Source organism: Nyctereutes procyonoides, unplaced genomic scaffold (genome assembly GCF_905146905.1).
Source record: "Nyctereutes procyonoides isolate TBG_1078 unplaced genomic scaffold, NYPRO_anot_genome, whole genome shotgun sequence".
NCBI lineage: Eukaryota > Metazoa > Chordata > Mammalia > Carnivora > Canidae > Nyctereutes > Nyctereutes procyonoides.
Window position 1 is genome coordinate 36,603,850 of NW_026575139.1, and position 16,600 is coordinate 36,620,449.

A 16,600-nucleotide genomic window follows, 5' to 3' on the forward strand; every position below is an offset into this window, starting at 1 on the left:
TAAACAATCAGGGGTGCCTCAGTTGGTCAAGCATCTGACTCTTGATTTTGGCCATGATCTCAGGGTTGTGAGATCAAGCCCCAGATGGCTCTGTGCTGTGTATGGAGGCTGCTTAAGAGTCTATTTCCCCCATCTCCCTCTGTCCCTCCTCCTGCTCATGTGTGCACTCTCTCTCAAAATATAATTAAATAAATAAATAATCAATCAATCAATCAGTTGGGGCCTCTAGGCAGATCAGTTACGTGCCTGACTCTTGATTTTAGCACTTCAGTTCAGGTCTTGATCTCAGGGTCATGAGTTCAAGCTTGCATTGGGCTCCATGCTGGGTGTGGAGCCTACTTAAAAAATAAATAAACAAACAAACAGCAATAAAAACAAAAATATTTGTAAAAAGATGTTTACTGAAAACATTTAAAATACTGAAAATCAGAAACATCTAGATCAGGGTGCCTTGGTGGCTCAATGGTTGAGTGTCTGCCTTTGGCTCAGGTCATGATCCCGGGGTCCTGGGATCAAGTCCCACATCGGGCTCCTCACAAGGAGCCTGCTTCTTCCTCTGCCTATGTCTCTGTATCTCTCTCTGTGTCTGTCATGAATAAATAAAATCTTTAAAAACAAAAAAACAAAAAACCTAAGATCATGACAATTTTAAAACAAATGATGGGACTATGGGACAATCATTAAAAAGAAAATTTTACAGGTATAACAATATAATGAATAATATAATAAATAATATAATGATATGAAAACATCATAAACATATAAATAGCATGATTAGCAATTTTGAGGAAAAGTATAGATTCATCAAAAAATGGAAAAGAACTGCAACATACTGATAGCCATCATCTCTGGGTGGTAGAATGATGGGTAATTTTTCTTCTTTACAGTTTTCTATATTTTTCAAATTTTCAAGAAAGAGTATGAATTACCAGGAAAAAAAGTATTACATATTTCATATGAAGGTATTAGAATATTAAATGAAAAAAAAGGTAGATTAAAAGTGTGATGATGTATTTGATTACATAAAAAAACTGGATGAATGTTTAAAAATAGGTCATAAGGATATACTTAGAACGATAGAAGTAGATATTTCTCTGTGGTAGCAATATGAGTAATTTTTGTCTTCTCTTTGCATATAGATGGTTTCAATTTTCTGATATAAAATACATGAGTGGAAATTTATAAAAAAATTTTAGAAATACTTTTTAGTATATAAAGGACAAACAATTCATGAAAGAAGTATAACCAGTAAATACACATGAAGAAAAATCAAAAATCTCTGGTACTAATTAAAGAAATAAATATGAAGCTGCTGAAATTAAGCTAGTAAAATTATTCAAAAAGTAATATTCAAGAATGTGGCATAAGTGGTCCTTCATGCAGTGCTATCTTGTCAATTAGTACTTCTTCTGGAAAAACAATGACATTATATAACAAAAGCAATAAAAATTTGGCAATCTAAGAAAATAATCTATAATATAAAGAATTCTATGGGCATGAAGCTATGAACACAACATTCCTATAACATTAAGTTGGAGGAAAGTCCTATATGTTTAACAACAGAAAATACTAGGTCAATAAAAGCATATTCAGTGGAATTGTATACAGTTTTTTAAAAAAGACAGTTTAATAAAATGGAAAATAATAATGATAAAAATAAAAAATATATGGCTATTATCTATGTTTTAAAAAGCTTTATTAAAAATAAATAAAAAGTTTATTGAGAAAAATTAAAAGGAAATAAACAATTATTAGGTAAGATGGTATTGTGTATGATTTTTATCTGCTTTCTTTTCTATATTTTCTGTAACCATTTTCACTGAAACATATACATATATACAGAAGCACAATAGTAACAAAGTAAAATTAATGCCAATATGCAGGTGGAACATCAAAGACAATAGGGGTTATTTTTTCAAATCATTTGGTAGATACTCTGAGAATTCTCAGTTGGTGAAAATGCATCCTCTTTTCTACCAGGCAGCTAAAGTTGCCCACTGACATGTTAAATTAAGAAAATAGATAAATTCCTAAAGTATATAACACATCAAAGTTAAATGATAAGAAATAGAAAATATGAACTGAGCAATAAGGAGTAAAGACAATGAATCAGAAATCAAAAACTTCCCAACAAAGAAAAGCCCAGGACCAAATTGTTTTATTGGTGAATTCTATCAAATATTTAAAGAAGAATTTATGCCAATAATTCTCAAACTCTTCAAAAAAACTGAAGAGGAGGGAATACTCCCAAACTCATTTGACAAGGGTAGCATACTCTAATATGAAAGCCAGATACGGACACTACAAAAAGCCAAAACTAAACATCAATATCCCTGATGAACACAGATGCAAAAATCCTCAACAAAATATTAGCAAACTAAATTCAATGGCACATTAAAAAGATCATTCACTATGATTAAGTGGAATTTATCCCTGGAATGCAAGGGAGATTGGACACATGCAAATCAATAAATGTGATACAGCACATTAATAAGATGAAAGACAAAAATCATATAATCATCTCAATAGATGTAGAGAAAGCATTTGACAAAATGTAGTAACCTTTTATAATAAAAGCCTTCAACAAAATTTGGTATAGAAGGAACATACCTCAACATAATAAAGGCCATATATGACAAACCCACAGCTAACATCATACTCAGGAGTTGAAAGCTTTTTCTCTAGGATCAGGGTGCCCACTCTCACCACTCTTATTGAACATAGTACTGGAAATCCTAGCTAGAACAAATTAGGCAAGATAATAAATATAAAGAACATCCAAACTGGAAAGGAAATAGTATATCTGCCTTTATTTGTTGATCATATAATTTTATATAAAGGGTATCCTAAAGATTCAACCAAACAGCTGTTAGGACTAATTAACACATTCAGTAAAGTTGCAGGATACAAAAGTAACACGCAAAAATTAGTTACATTTTTATACACTAACAACAAAATATCTAAAAAAGAAATAAAACAATCCCATTTACCCAGCCTCAAAAACAATAAAATGCGTGGAAATAAATTTAACCAAGGAAGTAGATCAGTATACTGAAAACTATGAGAAGACTTTAATAACAGAAATTGAAGAAGACACAAATGGAAAGATATCCTGTCATTCAAGGATAGGAAAAATTAATTTGTTAAAATGTCATACTACCTAAAGCCATCTATAGTTAATGTAATCTCTATCAAGATCTGAATGATATGTTTTTATAGAAATAGAACATTAATGCTAAAATCTGTATGGAACCACAAAAGATCCCACACAGCCAAAGCAATTCTGAGAGAGAAAACAAAGCATCACAGTTTTCTGATCTCAAACTAACTACACAAAGCTGCTCTAGTAATCAAAACAGTATAGTACAGGCATTAAAAATAGCCCAGAAATAACTCTGTGCAGATAAAGAGCCAGCCAATATCTGGCAAGGGAGCCAAGAGTGTTCAATAGGGAAAAAAGTCTCTTCAGGGCAGCCTGGGTGGCTGAGCGGTTTAGCGCCGCCTTCAGCCCAGGGCGTGATCCTGGAGACACGGGATTGAGTCCCATGTCAGGCTCCCTGCATGCAGCCTGCTTCTCCCTCTGCCTGCATCTCTGCCTCTCTCTCTCTCTGTGTGTATCTCATGAATAAATAAATAAAATCTTAAAAAAAAGTCTCTTCAATAAATGGTGTTAGGAAAACTGAATAAACACCTGCAGAAAAATAAAATTAGACCCCTATCTTATAACGCTCACAAAAATTAAGTTGAAATGGATTAAAGACTTAAATGTAATATCTGAAACCATAAAACTTCCACAAGAAAACATAGGGGGAAAGCTCCTTGACATTGGCCCTGGCAATAATTTTTTGGTTATGACACCAAAAGCACAAGCAACAAAAGTAAAAATAAGTGGGACTACATCAAACTAAAAAGCTTTTTCACAGCAAAAGAAACAATAAACAAAATGAAGAGGATATCTATGGAATGAGAGAAAGTATTTGCAAACCATATAGGCGGTTAATAGCTGAAATATATAAAGAACTCAAACAATAGCAAAAAAAAAATTGAACAATCCAATTTAAAAATGTGCAGAGGAAATCAACAGCCATTTTTTCCAAAGAGGACATACAAATGGTCAACAAGTAGGTGAAGAGATGCTCAACATCACTAATCATCACAGAAATACAAATTAAAACCACAGTTATTATGGGTATGAAAAAGATAAGAAATAACAAGTGTTTGTGAGGAAGTGGAAATAAAGGAGTCTTTTGCACTGTTAGTGAGAAGGTGAACTGGTTCAGCCACTATGGAAAATAGTATGGAGTTTCCTAAAAAATTAAAAATAGGAGCATCTGGATGGCTCAGTTGGTTCAGCCCCTAGCTCTTGATTTCAGCTCAGGTCATGATCTCAGGGTTCTGGGATGGAGCCTGGCATCAAGAGTGTTCAGCCAGGAGTCTGCTTGAGGATTTTTTTCCCTCTCCCTTTGTCCCTCTCCCTGCTCATGCACGCACATATGCTGTCTCTCTCTCAAATAAATGAATAAATCTTAAAAAAAAATAGAACTACCATATAATCCAGCAATGCCACCTCCATGTGATTATATTCAAAGGAAATGAAAACAGGATATCAAAAAGAAATTTGCATTTCCATAATTATTGCAGTATTATTCACAATAGCTAAGATATGGAAACAACCTAAGTGCCAGTAGATAAATAAAGGAGATGTGGGGTGTGTGTGTAGAGTGTATGTATGTGTGTATATATATATATATGTATATATGTGTGTGTGTATATATATAATGGAATAATGTGTATATATATATAATGGAATATTATATATATATATATAATGAAATATTATTCAGCCATAAGAAGGAAATCTTGCCATTTGTGTCAATGGATGGACTCTGAGAACTAAGTGACATAAGACAGGCAGAAAAACATCATTACAGTTTATCACTTATATATAGAATTAAAAAAAAGCCAAACTCATGGGAAACAGAGTAGAATGGTGGTTACCAGTGGGGCTGGGGAGGAGGAGGCAAGGAAACTGAGATATTGGTCAAATGGTACAAACTTGCAGTTACAGGATGAATACGTTCTGGGGATCTAACCTACATATAGCATTGTGACTGTAGTTAACAATAATGTATTACATACCTGAAAGTTGCTAATAAGAGATTAGATCTTAAATATAACGTGATGGAGGGGTTAGCTAACACTACTGTGGTAACCATATCGAAATGTGTAAGTGTATCAAAATCTTGTACACCTTAAATTTATGGTGTTATATGCTAAACGTTATATGTTAATTATATCTCAAATTAAAAAGGAAGGGAAAGAAAGAAAGAAAGAAAGAAAGAAAGAAAGAAAGAAAGAAAGAAAAGGAAGGAAAGGAAAAGGAGGAAGGAAGGAAGGAAGAAGGAAGGAAGGAAGGAAGGAAGGAAGGAAGGAAGGAAAGAAGGAAGGAAGGAGAAATAAACAAAGAAAGAAACAAAGAAAGAAAGAAAAAGTAAGTAAGTAAGTAAGTAAGTAAGTAAGTAACTAAGTAAGTTTTCTTCTACACCGGTTTCAACCCCTGGCTTCTAACAAGGACTACATGATTCACTGTGTCTTTTATTTCCTGGTTTAAGAGGAAGTCCTTTATAATGCAGTAGGCATTGGTAGATGCCAACAACTTCCTTTTAAACAGAACAAAAGAAGGAGCAGCAGCAGAAATAGTACCATGATCACACTTTTCCCTTTTTCACTCGAATTCATGTCTTTAGGAAATGTCCGAAACTAAAACCTGTGCACAAGTATTTCTAGTACTAACAGACCTGAAGCTGTGCTCTTTGCATTTGCACATGCCTCTCAATTCCTGCATGCAGGAGGACCTAAGGGTACACATATTAAGAATACAAAATGATACTGGACATGTTGATCTTCCAGTCACTCTTGAATAAGTGTCAGAATGGGAACTTCAAAATATCCCTCACTGAGGAATACTTGGCAACTAAATTTCTGAAGCTGGCAAAAAGCCCAGGGCTCTATGCCTAAAATCTCCTTCCTTTTGGGACCCAATATCAGACCTAGACAATTGCAGTGTCAGGAAAAAAAAGGCCCAATGGAACACCAGAGCAGATTCCATCTGTTAGTTCTGCTGTTCCTACTGTCACGAAGGTGGAGTTGTGCAGAGAACACAATCCTTAGGACCAAAGACTTTTTTCTCTTGCATAAGGATAAAGAAACGTTTTGAAATCCTGAACTTTATAACTTAGACTATTACAATTATACTATGCCAGATCATAATTCACTCATGCCCAGAAGCCATGAGACCACCCAAAGCACTGAACTGTGGGACTGAAGACAAGGTCACCTCCTCCCGGCAGTCTCTCAGCATGACAGTTATGGTATGTTAGCACAAGAAGAGACCTCAGAGATTATTTGGCTAAGCTTCATTTTATACGTCTGTGAAAGCAGCAAAAGGATGAGAATGATCTTAGTGACAAGAGCAATGGAAATAATCTTCACTATTTTAAAGATTTCTTTATTTTAGAGTGTGTGCATGAGCTGGAGAAGAGGGAGGGGCAGAAGGAGAGGGAGAGAGGCAGAGGGCAGTCTCCATTTCATAAGCAGAGATCATAACCTGAGCTGAAACTAAGAGTTGGACGCTTAACTGACTGAGCCACCCAGGAGCTCCCAATCTCTACTCTTGAATAGTCACTCTGAGTTTACTCTATTTTTCAGATACTGCCTCATTTTTCTTAAGATTGTGTTTTTCTGTATACTCTCCTCGTCACAGGACTGAATTTTAAATTCCTAATATGAAAAGAACGTTATTGCCAAATATAGTTTCTCTATCCCTGGCTTGGCTACTGGTTATTATTAATCATTTCTTATACTTATTAAGGTGCATTAATAAAGCCAATGTAAATACAGTGCTTTTCTTTATCATTCAACCATAGGGCAATTCAGTAATGCACACTAAAGCTAGTTTAGATTTGATGTGCGTGTCACAGTCAACTGAATTGTGTTTGGAAATGGATATTTTCCAAAGAACAGGGATGATTAAACTTGCAAAATAAAACCCAGCCTGAGAAATATGAACCAGTAAAAAGTAATCTCAAAAAGCACATATTAAATAAGTATATTTTATAAATCAAGGTTTTAGAAGAATATACTAACCTTAAATTTTTTCCTAAGGGGGAAAAATTATCTAACAGAACCCCTGTTTTCCTACTGTAATCTAAATATACATTCCTTAAAGCCAAAAGAATTAGAGTAAAAAGTTTTATACTTCCTAAAAAACTTGTTTGATCTGTGGATTTAATCCTATATGATAAAAATGTTCCAAGTATGAAATATAGAGTATAAATCCTTAGCTGTATTGCAAATGCTTTGGCATGCAGTTGCTTTTTTCCATATTTTAATGAAAACCAGATTTATTTATAAGTTGCTTTAATTTCATTCTCGAATGGAATGGAACAAGAGTATCATATGTTCTGAATTAGGATCTTACTCACATCCCATATCAATTATGTAACTCAAATGCAAGACAACTTAATTGTGTCAATCATATTCCCCTGACAAGATCATTAAATGTTAACAGAGAGCTTCCAACTTTTAACAGCCATAGATTTTTAAAATATAAATTATTCTATGAAAAATACAAATGCCTCATACAAGTTTGGGATAAGTATTATAGCTTTTGACTTCTAACAGTAATTTTTGAAATTAGAGTATTATGAACATAAGGCTTCTTTTTGATAACATCTTTATAAAGGTTTATATTTCACAAAGGTACATCAAATCTCCCAGAAAATAACATACCTGAAAGACCTTAACTGCAATTTATTGTCAATCAAACCCTAAAATAAAAACATATCAATATCACATTGATCTCAGAAGAAATATTGTTATGGAACTTTATTTAGAAATAAACTGCCCCCCAGATAGTTGCCAATTACCATGACATTTGTTTCTTAATTATTTTACAGAATTAAGCTTTGAAGATTAATGATTTATCTGCATTCTAACCAACTAATATAGTCTCTTATTAATGTTTTTTACAACTTTGAAATCCAAAATAAGTAAATGTACATTATATGTAAAACAACATGAGACTGTTAAAGAGATGTGCAATTTTCTTTTTTTTTTTTGAGATGTGCAATTTTCATCAAAACAGAAATGGTGCAAACAGCCCACAGTATTTTGAAGTACAGCTTTAAAAATCCATTTATGACATATAAAAATACCATTTCATTTTTTTCAAAAAAAAAGCTCCAACAAAATAAATGGTAATTGATTTAAAATGAAAGCAATGGTAAAAGTATCATATTTAGAGAAAGAAGGCCTAAGTTTTAATAGCAGTTCTATCTCATACTATCCTAATTATTTCTAAAATTTTATATGCATGTTTATCCCTCCTCTTTCCATAAAGACATACGACAATAAAAAAAAAAGTAAACAGAAGTCACCAAATTCAGGAGCAAGAAAAAGGCAAGCATGTAACAACTATTAGGATGAACAGTTTATGTAGTACATTCAAATTTGCCTCTGACCTCCCTGGCAGAGCAGAGAAAATCCACCTTTACTATAAGTTAGTATTATTGACATTTCTTTATTTTTAATTGAGGATATATTTGACATTCAACATTATGGAATTTCTTTTTTTTTTTTAAAGATTTTATTTATTTATTCATGAGAGACACAGAGAGAGAGGCAGAGACATGGGCAGAGGGTGAAGCAGACTCCAGTAGGGAACCCAATGTGGGACTTGATCCTGGAATCCAGGGATCACAACCTGAGCCAAAGGTAGATGTCCAACCGCGGAGCCACCCAAGTGTCCCACATTATGGCATTTCTTAATTCTCCAGATTTACACTATGCTATCAGCTTACAAAAGCATGTATATATATAATATCCTATCTGATCATCCCTACAACTTTGTTAAGAGGGCAATACTGGTACCCCCAATTAAGCCGGTGAAGAAACCTAAGCCTCGAAATTAAGTTATGTGGCCAGAAAAAGTAAAGTCAATTTCCTGAGGTCACTGATATGGATAGAACAGGTCATCCTACTTGTACTCTAACATTTCTGATTCTCCTTCTCATTGCCTTGAGTTCTTAGCCCTAAACTATAAAATAAATTTGTCATATAGAATTTTTTGAGTAACAGAAGTTGTCCCGAATATTTTTACAGAAAATGCAAAAGTGAATTACACAGAGCTCTTATAGCAACTGTTCATCAAACTAAAAGCATAAAACTTAAAAGTAGAGGAAGCAAGGCAGTTGTGAACATCAAATGTGATAATGAATGTGGAAACTCTATAAACTATAAACTACTACACAAAGGCACAATATCTTCTGCTGATGAAAAATCATGAAGGATTTCCAGTTCCTATTCAAATCTAAAGTATATCATACTTTCCTTATAAATATGTATTGGCAATTGTCTAAGTAAAACTTTTTCATGGAAGCCAAGTTGTAAAAGCTAAAAAGGTTAATTTTGAAAACTTGCCCTGCAGTCCAGACAAGTCCAAATACTAGAGCAAAATCTTTAAATCTAAAAGTCTCATAGGTTTTTGTGTTGTGGTTTAGAAATTATGTGAAATAACTTGATGACACTTAAAAGAATTTATTCTGTCTTTTCCAGTATATTTTCTCAAAATTTTTCTATGCAATGAAAAGTATAATAAATTTGTTTTTTTACCGTAAAGAGATGATTCAATAGCCTTTAGAACCCAGTATTTTTTAAATAATAAAGGAGAAAAGAAATATAATGTGTTTTAATATTGTTTATAATATTGTTAAAAAACAGGAAATGAAGTCATTAAGTCCCTGCAAATCATTTATTTTTTCAAACCATGCTTTAGAATAGAAATCTCACAAGTGTGGTTGTAACTTTATCACTGTGGTTTGCTAAGAAGTGACAGCAGTGTTATCCACTCCTCTCCTCTGTTGAAGACCTTTACTGTCCATACTTTCCACCATCCCCATAACCTACCTCAATCTTTCATATTCCCAGAAATTTGTCCTTTCCTCTTCTCCAAGAGATAGTTCCTCCCCATCTTGTCCTATTTTATCATATCACTAATAAATATTTATTGAATTAATAAATTAATGGGTACAACATGAAATATTTTTTCTTACCCAGTATGGTCTCCAGACAAAAATTCTGAAATAGTAGCAGGAAGCTCTGTTTTAATAATTAAAAGATAAGATGACATAGCTGCAAAAAGGATAAAAATAGTAATTATTAGAATTCTATACTTTTTATCCATTTAAAGAATAATCTAGAAACACAGATGTCCATTAGCGCTTTGACAACATGAGGAAGATTAACTCATACCACACTATCCCAAAGGTATATACACACCAGGAATGGAGATAAGTAACTTTGAAGAGAATAACTGGTAGCTCATTAAATATCCTGTGTTTACATTTCAAACTCAAGACAAACCATTTAGGTAAGAGAAAGGTTCTTCATTACAGGCCATTTATAAATGAAATTTTCTTTGAAGTTTTGCATGAATTTGTATATGTTATCAACCCTGTTCAAAGTATTAGAAGTTAGTTTAGTAATAACTGATAAAGAGTTTAATAGGTACAGCTAATAATTTTGATTACTTTCTTCTTACTAGAGAGAGATCCCCCCTCCCAGAAGTTTCCCTTCTTCCCTGTTTCTGCTTGCCCTCAACACACATTATGCACGTTATTATAAAACAAAAACAAAATGCATAATGAGTTACATTTTAAATTGTCCTCTAAAACTGATTCAGAAAAGATTCAATGGAAACCATGAAGCATATTAAGGGAACAAAATTTACAAATTTTTTTTAAAAAGATTTTATTTATTTATTCATGAGGGACACACACAGAGAGAGAGAGAGAGAGAGAGAGAGAGAGAGAGAGAGGCAGAAACACAGGTAGAGGGAGAAGCAGGCTCCATGAGGGAGCCCGATGTGGGACTTGATGCCGGGTCTCCAGAATCAGGCCCTGGGCTGAAGGTGGTGCTAAACCGCTGAGCCGCCTGGGGCTGCCCAAAACTTACAACTTTTATTCCATTTTTATTAACAGTGCTCATCTGTATTATGCTATCACAATATGAAGCTAACATTATTCCTTATATTTTATCTGATAGGATCCAAGAAAGAACTAGCTTTTATAGTATTTTAATAATGATCTTATTTCTGATATAGCTATCAAAAACAAATCCTGTAAACCTTCCATCATATTAGGAAATATTTTAATATGGTTATAGAATATAGAACTCATTTATATGTAAATACTTGAATTTAAGCTTACATGTTTAAGTATATATAGAAGCCCAGATGATTGGAGTCAGAACTTCAGTTAACAGAGTAATAATCTCTTTCCCCCAGATATTAAGGATATATTAAAAAAGGGGCAACAAGAATATGTCCAAGAAGAATAAAGAGTGTACTCTGTATGCACATTAATTTTATTACTTATTTATATTTCAGGAAACATTTCACTTTCTCCTTGGACCTACAAAAACTAAGAACACGAATGAATGCCAAGTCTGAATGGTAAAAATCTGGGGGAAAATTGATTAAAAGGTTCAAATGTTTAAGAAGAGTGTGTTTTCTCAAACAATATATGTAAATATAGTTAAATTTCTCCACAATTATTATAGTGGTTATGCCTACTTAAGAAAGAAAAAAAGGAAATATACTAGTTTGTATACAAATTTATAGGAAGACAGACAATAATTACACATCCAAAACCAGAAATGCATAATTTTTTTTAAAAGATTTATCTATTTATTTATTTATGATAGACACAGAGAGAGAGAGAGAGGCAGAGACACAGGAGGAGAGAGAAGCAGGCTCCATGCCGGGAGCCCGATGCGGGACTCGATCCCCGGACTCCAGGTTCATGCCCTGGGCCAAAGGCAGGTGCCAAACCACTGAGCCACCCAGGGATCCCCATGAGAAATGCATAATTTTTTAAGTAAAATGTTGTACCCAAAGCAAAATAAAATTTAGAAGTAAAAACTCACTTCTCTGCAATAAAAATACATATATACACATTTTCCAGTTTATGACTATATATTCTTTCCCAAAAGTATAGTTGTTGAAGTATAACTTTTTCCCCAACAGAAGTACAGTACCTTTCTTGAAACTCTTTTTGTTTGGGGACATTACAATTGATTGTATATGAAAAGGTGTTCTGTATTGTTCTTACCGTCCAAAGGAAAAAACATATCAGTTTGGCACAGAACAAAAGGAAGGTGTAGATTAACCTTCTCCACTCAAGGATTTGGGGTCTTTGTTTAAAATAGTTGATCTATTCCAAAGAATTATACACATATGGTATGATGAAAATCCTGAACTGAATTTTCTGAAACTGGCCTAGAGTTGCTTAAATGTATCTTGCAAGAAAAGAAGAAAGAGAAAGAAGAAAAAAAGAAAGAAAGAAAGAAAGAAAGGAAAGAAAGAAAAGAAAGAAAGAAAGAAAGAAAGAAAGAAAGAAAGAAAGAAAGAAAGACCAAAGTACCTTGAGCACAAAGAATGCAGACTTCCTATACAATGTAATTTATTACCTGTCCATCAGTCTTTCTTTCTTGGATTAATCCAACACCACATGCATTTCTAAAGTTTCAGACATTCATCTCTTTCAGTAATTTTCTATTATTTCTTTTAGATCTTTAGTTGTAAAAGCTTCAATGAATATGATATCATATTTCTTTCTAATATACAATCTGTCATTCTTCCTAGAATTTCTATTAGCCCCTGGCTAATCATTTGATCACATTTATCCTCTCTTGTAGCCTTACCTCTTTGGTTTTCAAATGGGAGTCCTATTTCATTAAATTCCAGTCTGAAGAATCATGTATATTTCAAGAAACATGAACTCACCACACATGTTTCTCTCTCAAAAAGAGATCTCAGCATACAAGATATAATAAGACATGCAAAATACTGCTACTTTCTTAGAGGATGCTGGTGTTTGTTTTAAGAGCTACAAAACCACACAGCTCCCAATGAGGAAAAGCCCCACTGACTAAGCAAGTAAAACAAAGAAAACACTATCCTTTTCACTGCCTTAATTATTTTTTCTTAACCACAAGTAAACTTCCACGGAAGGATTAGTATCTTAATGTATTATATATAATACAGAAAAGAAACGAGATTACCAAATATACATTAACTTAGGAAATACATCTTAGATTCACATAAAAAAACCAATTAGCTCAATAAAATAAAATAGAAAAGTTTTAAAGATACAAAATCAATAGGAAGGTTCATATACCCATTGTTTTTAACCAAAAGGTTCACTAGATCAAACAGCTGCCTACCATACCTCTTGTCTCATGTCTTCTATTAACGGCATAAGGAAGTGTTTAAAGACTTATCTTAGAGACAGGTCATAAGCAAGAATTTGTAAATGATTTCTGCTGACATCAATACATAGCATAGACTCTTAATACAAGACATACCATGTTGTACTCTAAATTAATAGCTGTAACAGGGTCATCCATTTTAGCCATGGTTATGGTTAAGTGATTCTGGCCCCCACATGACCAAGCCAGAATTGGTTCTAGAACACATACCTTGATGACAGGTATTCAAGTCATTACAAATCATTCCATTTTACCGCATTAACTAAATCAGTATTTTCTCCTTCATTTCAAACATAACCAATAGAACTCATTTAATGGAAACTGCCCTGGGAAGGAAATTAAAAAATGTGTCAATCTAATCAAAACACAGAGGTTGAAAGTATTCTTTGAAAACCATGGGAGAAAGCAACTGTTATATTGAGAAATGACTAAAATAGAGTAAAATTTGATTAGGCAATAGCAAATAGTAAGGTATTAATATTGGTTGACCTAATCATAAAAGAGAAACACACAAGCCGGTAACATGGAGGTTGCAGGAAGATATGTCAGAAACAACAGGAAGGGGGAAGGGCCCGTGAGAGAAGAACCAAGACGACAGTGAACATTTGGGAATTTTGGAGGCCTATTCCACACCTCACAGTATTCTAACTGATATGTAAGTTATTTTCTCAATTAACCTTTACCACAAAACTGTGAGGTAGATATTTATTTCCCAGATACAGAAGCGGAGGCACAAAGAAGTAACTTGCCCAAGGTAGTGATAGTGGAAACAGCCAGTCCAGCTTATTATTAACTATTATGGAAAAGTGCAGGAACAAAGTGAGGAAGAAATCACCACAGCAAAGAAAAATAAGGGAAGTCTGTCAAAAAGACCACTCTCTAGAATTAATTTTTTATTTTCTTCATCGGCATTTAAATAACAAATTGCTTACAAATGCTGAATTTAATGGTTAAGATCAAAGAAATTAGTGAGAGGTCTCAAAACACAGTATGTTCATTTCACTTTGACATGTATTTTCAGTGTAATTTATTTCAGCTTTGTAGCTGATTTGGTGAAGTTATTAGTCCAAGATTCCTCTGGCAAGTTAAGGAGTTTCCTGAGGGCCTCTACTGCATCTATCACTATGATTCTAATGAATCTCCAACTATTATTGTAATTCAGGGGGAAAGCTTCCTATTCTCACATATTAGAGATATTAACATCAAACTGAAATTAAAAAAAAAAAACACATAAAGCCAATCCCTCTTCCCCCAAACCCTGTACTCTTATGGACTATTTTTCCCAGGACTCCTTAAAAAAATATAAAGCCTCAGTTGGAGTCTGGGCCTAAGAAATCATTAGTTTGCAAAAATAATTATCCTTTTTTGTTAAACTCTTAAAATACACGTATGAAGATAAGATTACATACAGCTATTTTTAAAACAGAATTAGGTTTTCAGCACTTGGAAAAAGTTCAGCAACTTCTTAAAGGATTAGTCAGCCAGCCCTAAACAGATGTACTATGGGAGGAAATAATAAGTTTGCCTTTCCATCTGAGAGATTCAATTTTACTTTAAACATGTTTTTGGTCATAGATAGCAAATGGTTTTTTCTATTGAACACGTCTTATTAACCTGGTATTCCTCCTAAATGTCCAAATGCCAGTGAAAGTCTATGCCCACTCAAAATAGTACACAATGAAATCTCTTTTTCTAAAACCCTCAAAAAAGTCATTTCCTTAATTTGTACACAAATGGAAATCAAAATATATTAAGGAGGATTTCCCCCAAAAGCCTAGAAAAATGTTTATTTTTGTTTTATCATTTATCAAGATGTTAAATTTGAACACAATGGGAGCAGAATATTTACTATTATGAAGTCCTATAATTAAACTTCAATAAGCCATGGGGATAAACAGTACAGCATAATGAATACAGTGAAAGATACTGTGATAGTGATGTAACAGGACAGATCGCAACTACCTTTGTGGTGAACAAAGCATCAGGTATAAACATGTCAAATCACTAAGTTGTACACCTGAAACTACTGTAACATTGTGTGTCAACTATATTCAAATAATTAAAAAATTATTAACTAAGAAATATATTATTTTGATAACCTCTTTAAAGTGACATGTTGCCAGTAAATTTTATCAAAGGAAGTATTTGTTAAGAAAAAAAAAAAAACCTCCTTTCAAGCTTCCTATATCTTGCCTAGTCTAAGGCAGTGCTTTGCCTAGTCTAAGGCAGCGCTTTCTAGAATTTCTGAACAGTACTCTTCAGGCTCAAAGAAGTTGTAGTATGTCTACAGATGGGCTGACCAGCAGATGGCGTTGTAACAGCACGTCCAATCCCAGTCTCCCAGGGGACAATACAAACTAAGGCATCTAAAATGACGTCACTTTCCCACAAAAATAAAATTAAAAAATTTAAAAACCAGAAAATAAAACTAGAGTTTCTAATTTATCTAGCATTAAATCATGAATTTCATAAATACTAAGAATTTGAAATTTTTATAGTTCTCAACTGAAGATGATCTTATTTAAATACCTTTCTGATTATGAGATTTAGAAATTATGCTGCTTGAGTACAGACAGGGGCTGCAAAGTTTCTCTTAAAATTTAAGATTTCCAAACTGAGGTGTTAATCAAGACTGCTGGAGTAAGTTTTGTGGGATCTGTGCCAGACTGAAAAATCTTGTCATTCTAGCACTTTCAGGAAGTTTCAGTAAGACTAGTAATGTTTAGGGTTCTACTTTCACAATATGTAGCTGTGATTCAATCTTTAATCTCCTTTAAGGAATCGGGGCTTTAAAGAACTAATATGCTATATATACATAGTGGTCCTTCATATTTTATAAAGAGCAAAGTAAGGATTTAACATACTCTTCAGAGCAACTCACTTTTCCCCACTTTGAGATGAGTGGGATACAAAACCAGAAAAAAACATCAATTAATTTCAGTTTATTATGAACTTCTAGTTCACAGGACTGTTTCTGATTTGACTAAAAATGATTTGGGGTTTACTGTTTGATTTCAAAGAGTATTTCAGTCTACTAAGTGGTCTACCTCAAGAGTTCAGATGAACGTGAAACTACTTACTTTGGTTTTTAGGAAAAGAATCTCATAATGCAACACAGCCAGAGGACCTACTTGGAAACTACATACACTTGCTACTAGGATTCTTAATCCTTTTACTAGTAACCTACCAAATTCAAACCCTAAGCCAGAGTTCTCTTGTCTGTAACAGCATTAAATATTAAAACTTCCAGATGTCTCTCTTCTGACTTTGG

The 16,600-nt window shown here is 33.4% G+C and overlaps 1 protein-coding gene across 2 annotated transcripts in view; it reads right to left on the reverse strand.

Moving 5' to 3' along the window:
- The window catches only part of SLC38A6 (solute carrier family 38 member 6), a 62,858-nt gene that overhangs the window by 20,300 nt on the left and 25,958 nt on the right, over nucleotides 1-16,600 (reverse strand). For both annotated transcript variants that reach the window (XM_055303810.1, XM_055303809.1), the window contains one exon: nucleotides 10,113-10,191. In XM_055303810.1, coding sequence (XP_055159785.1) covers nucleotides 10,113-10,191 — 79 coding nt within the window. The remainder of the gene's footprint in view (nucleotides 1-10,112; nucleotides 10,192-16,600) is intronic.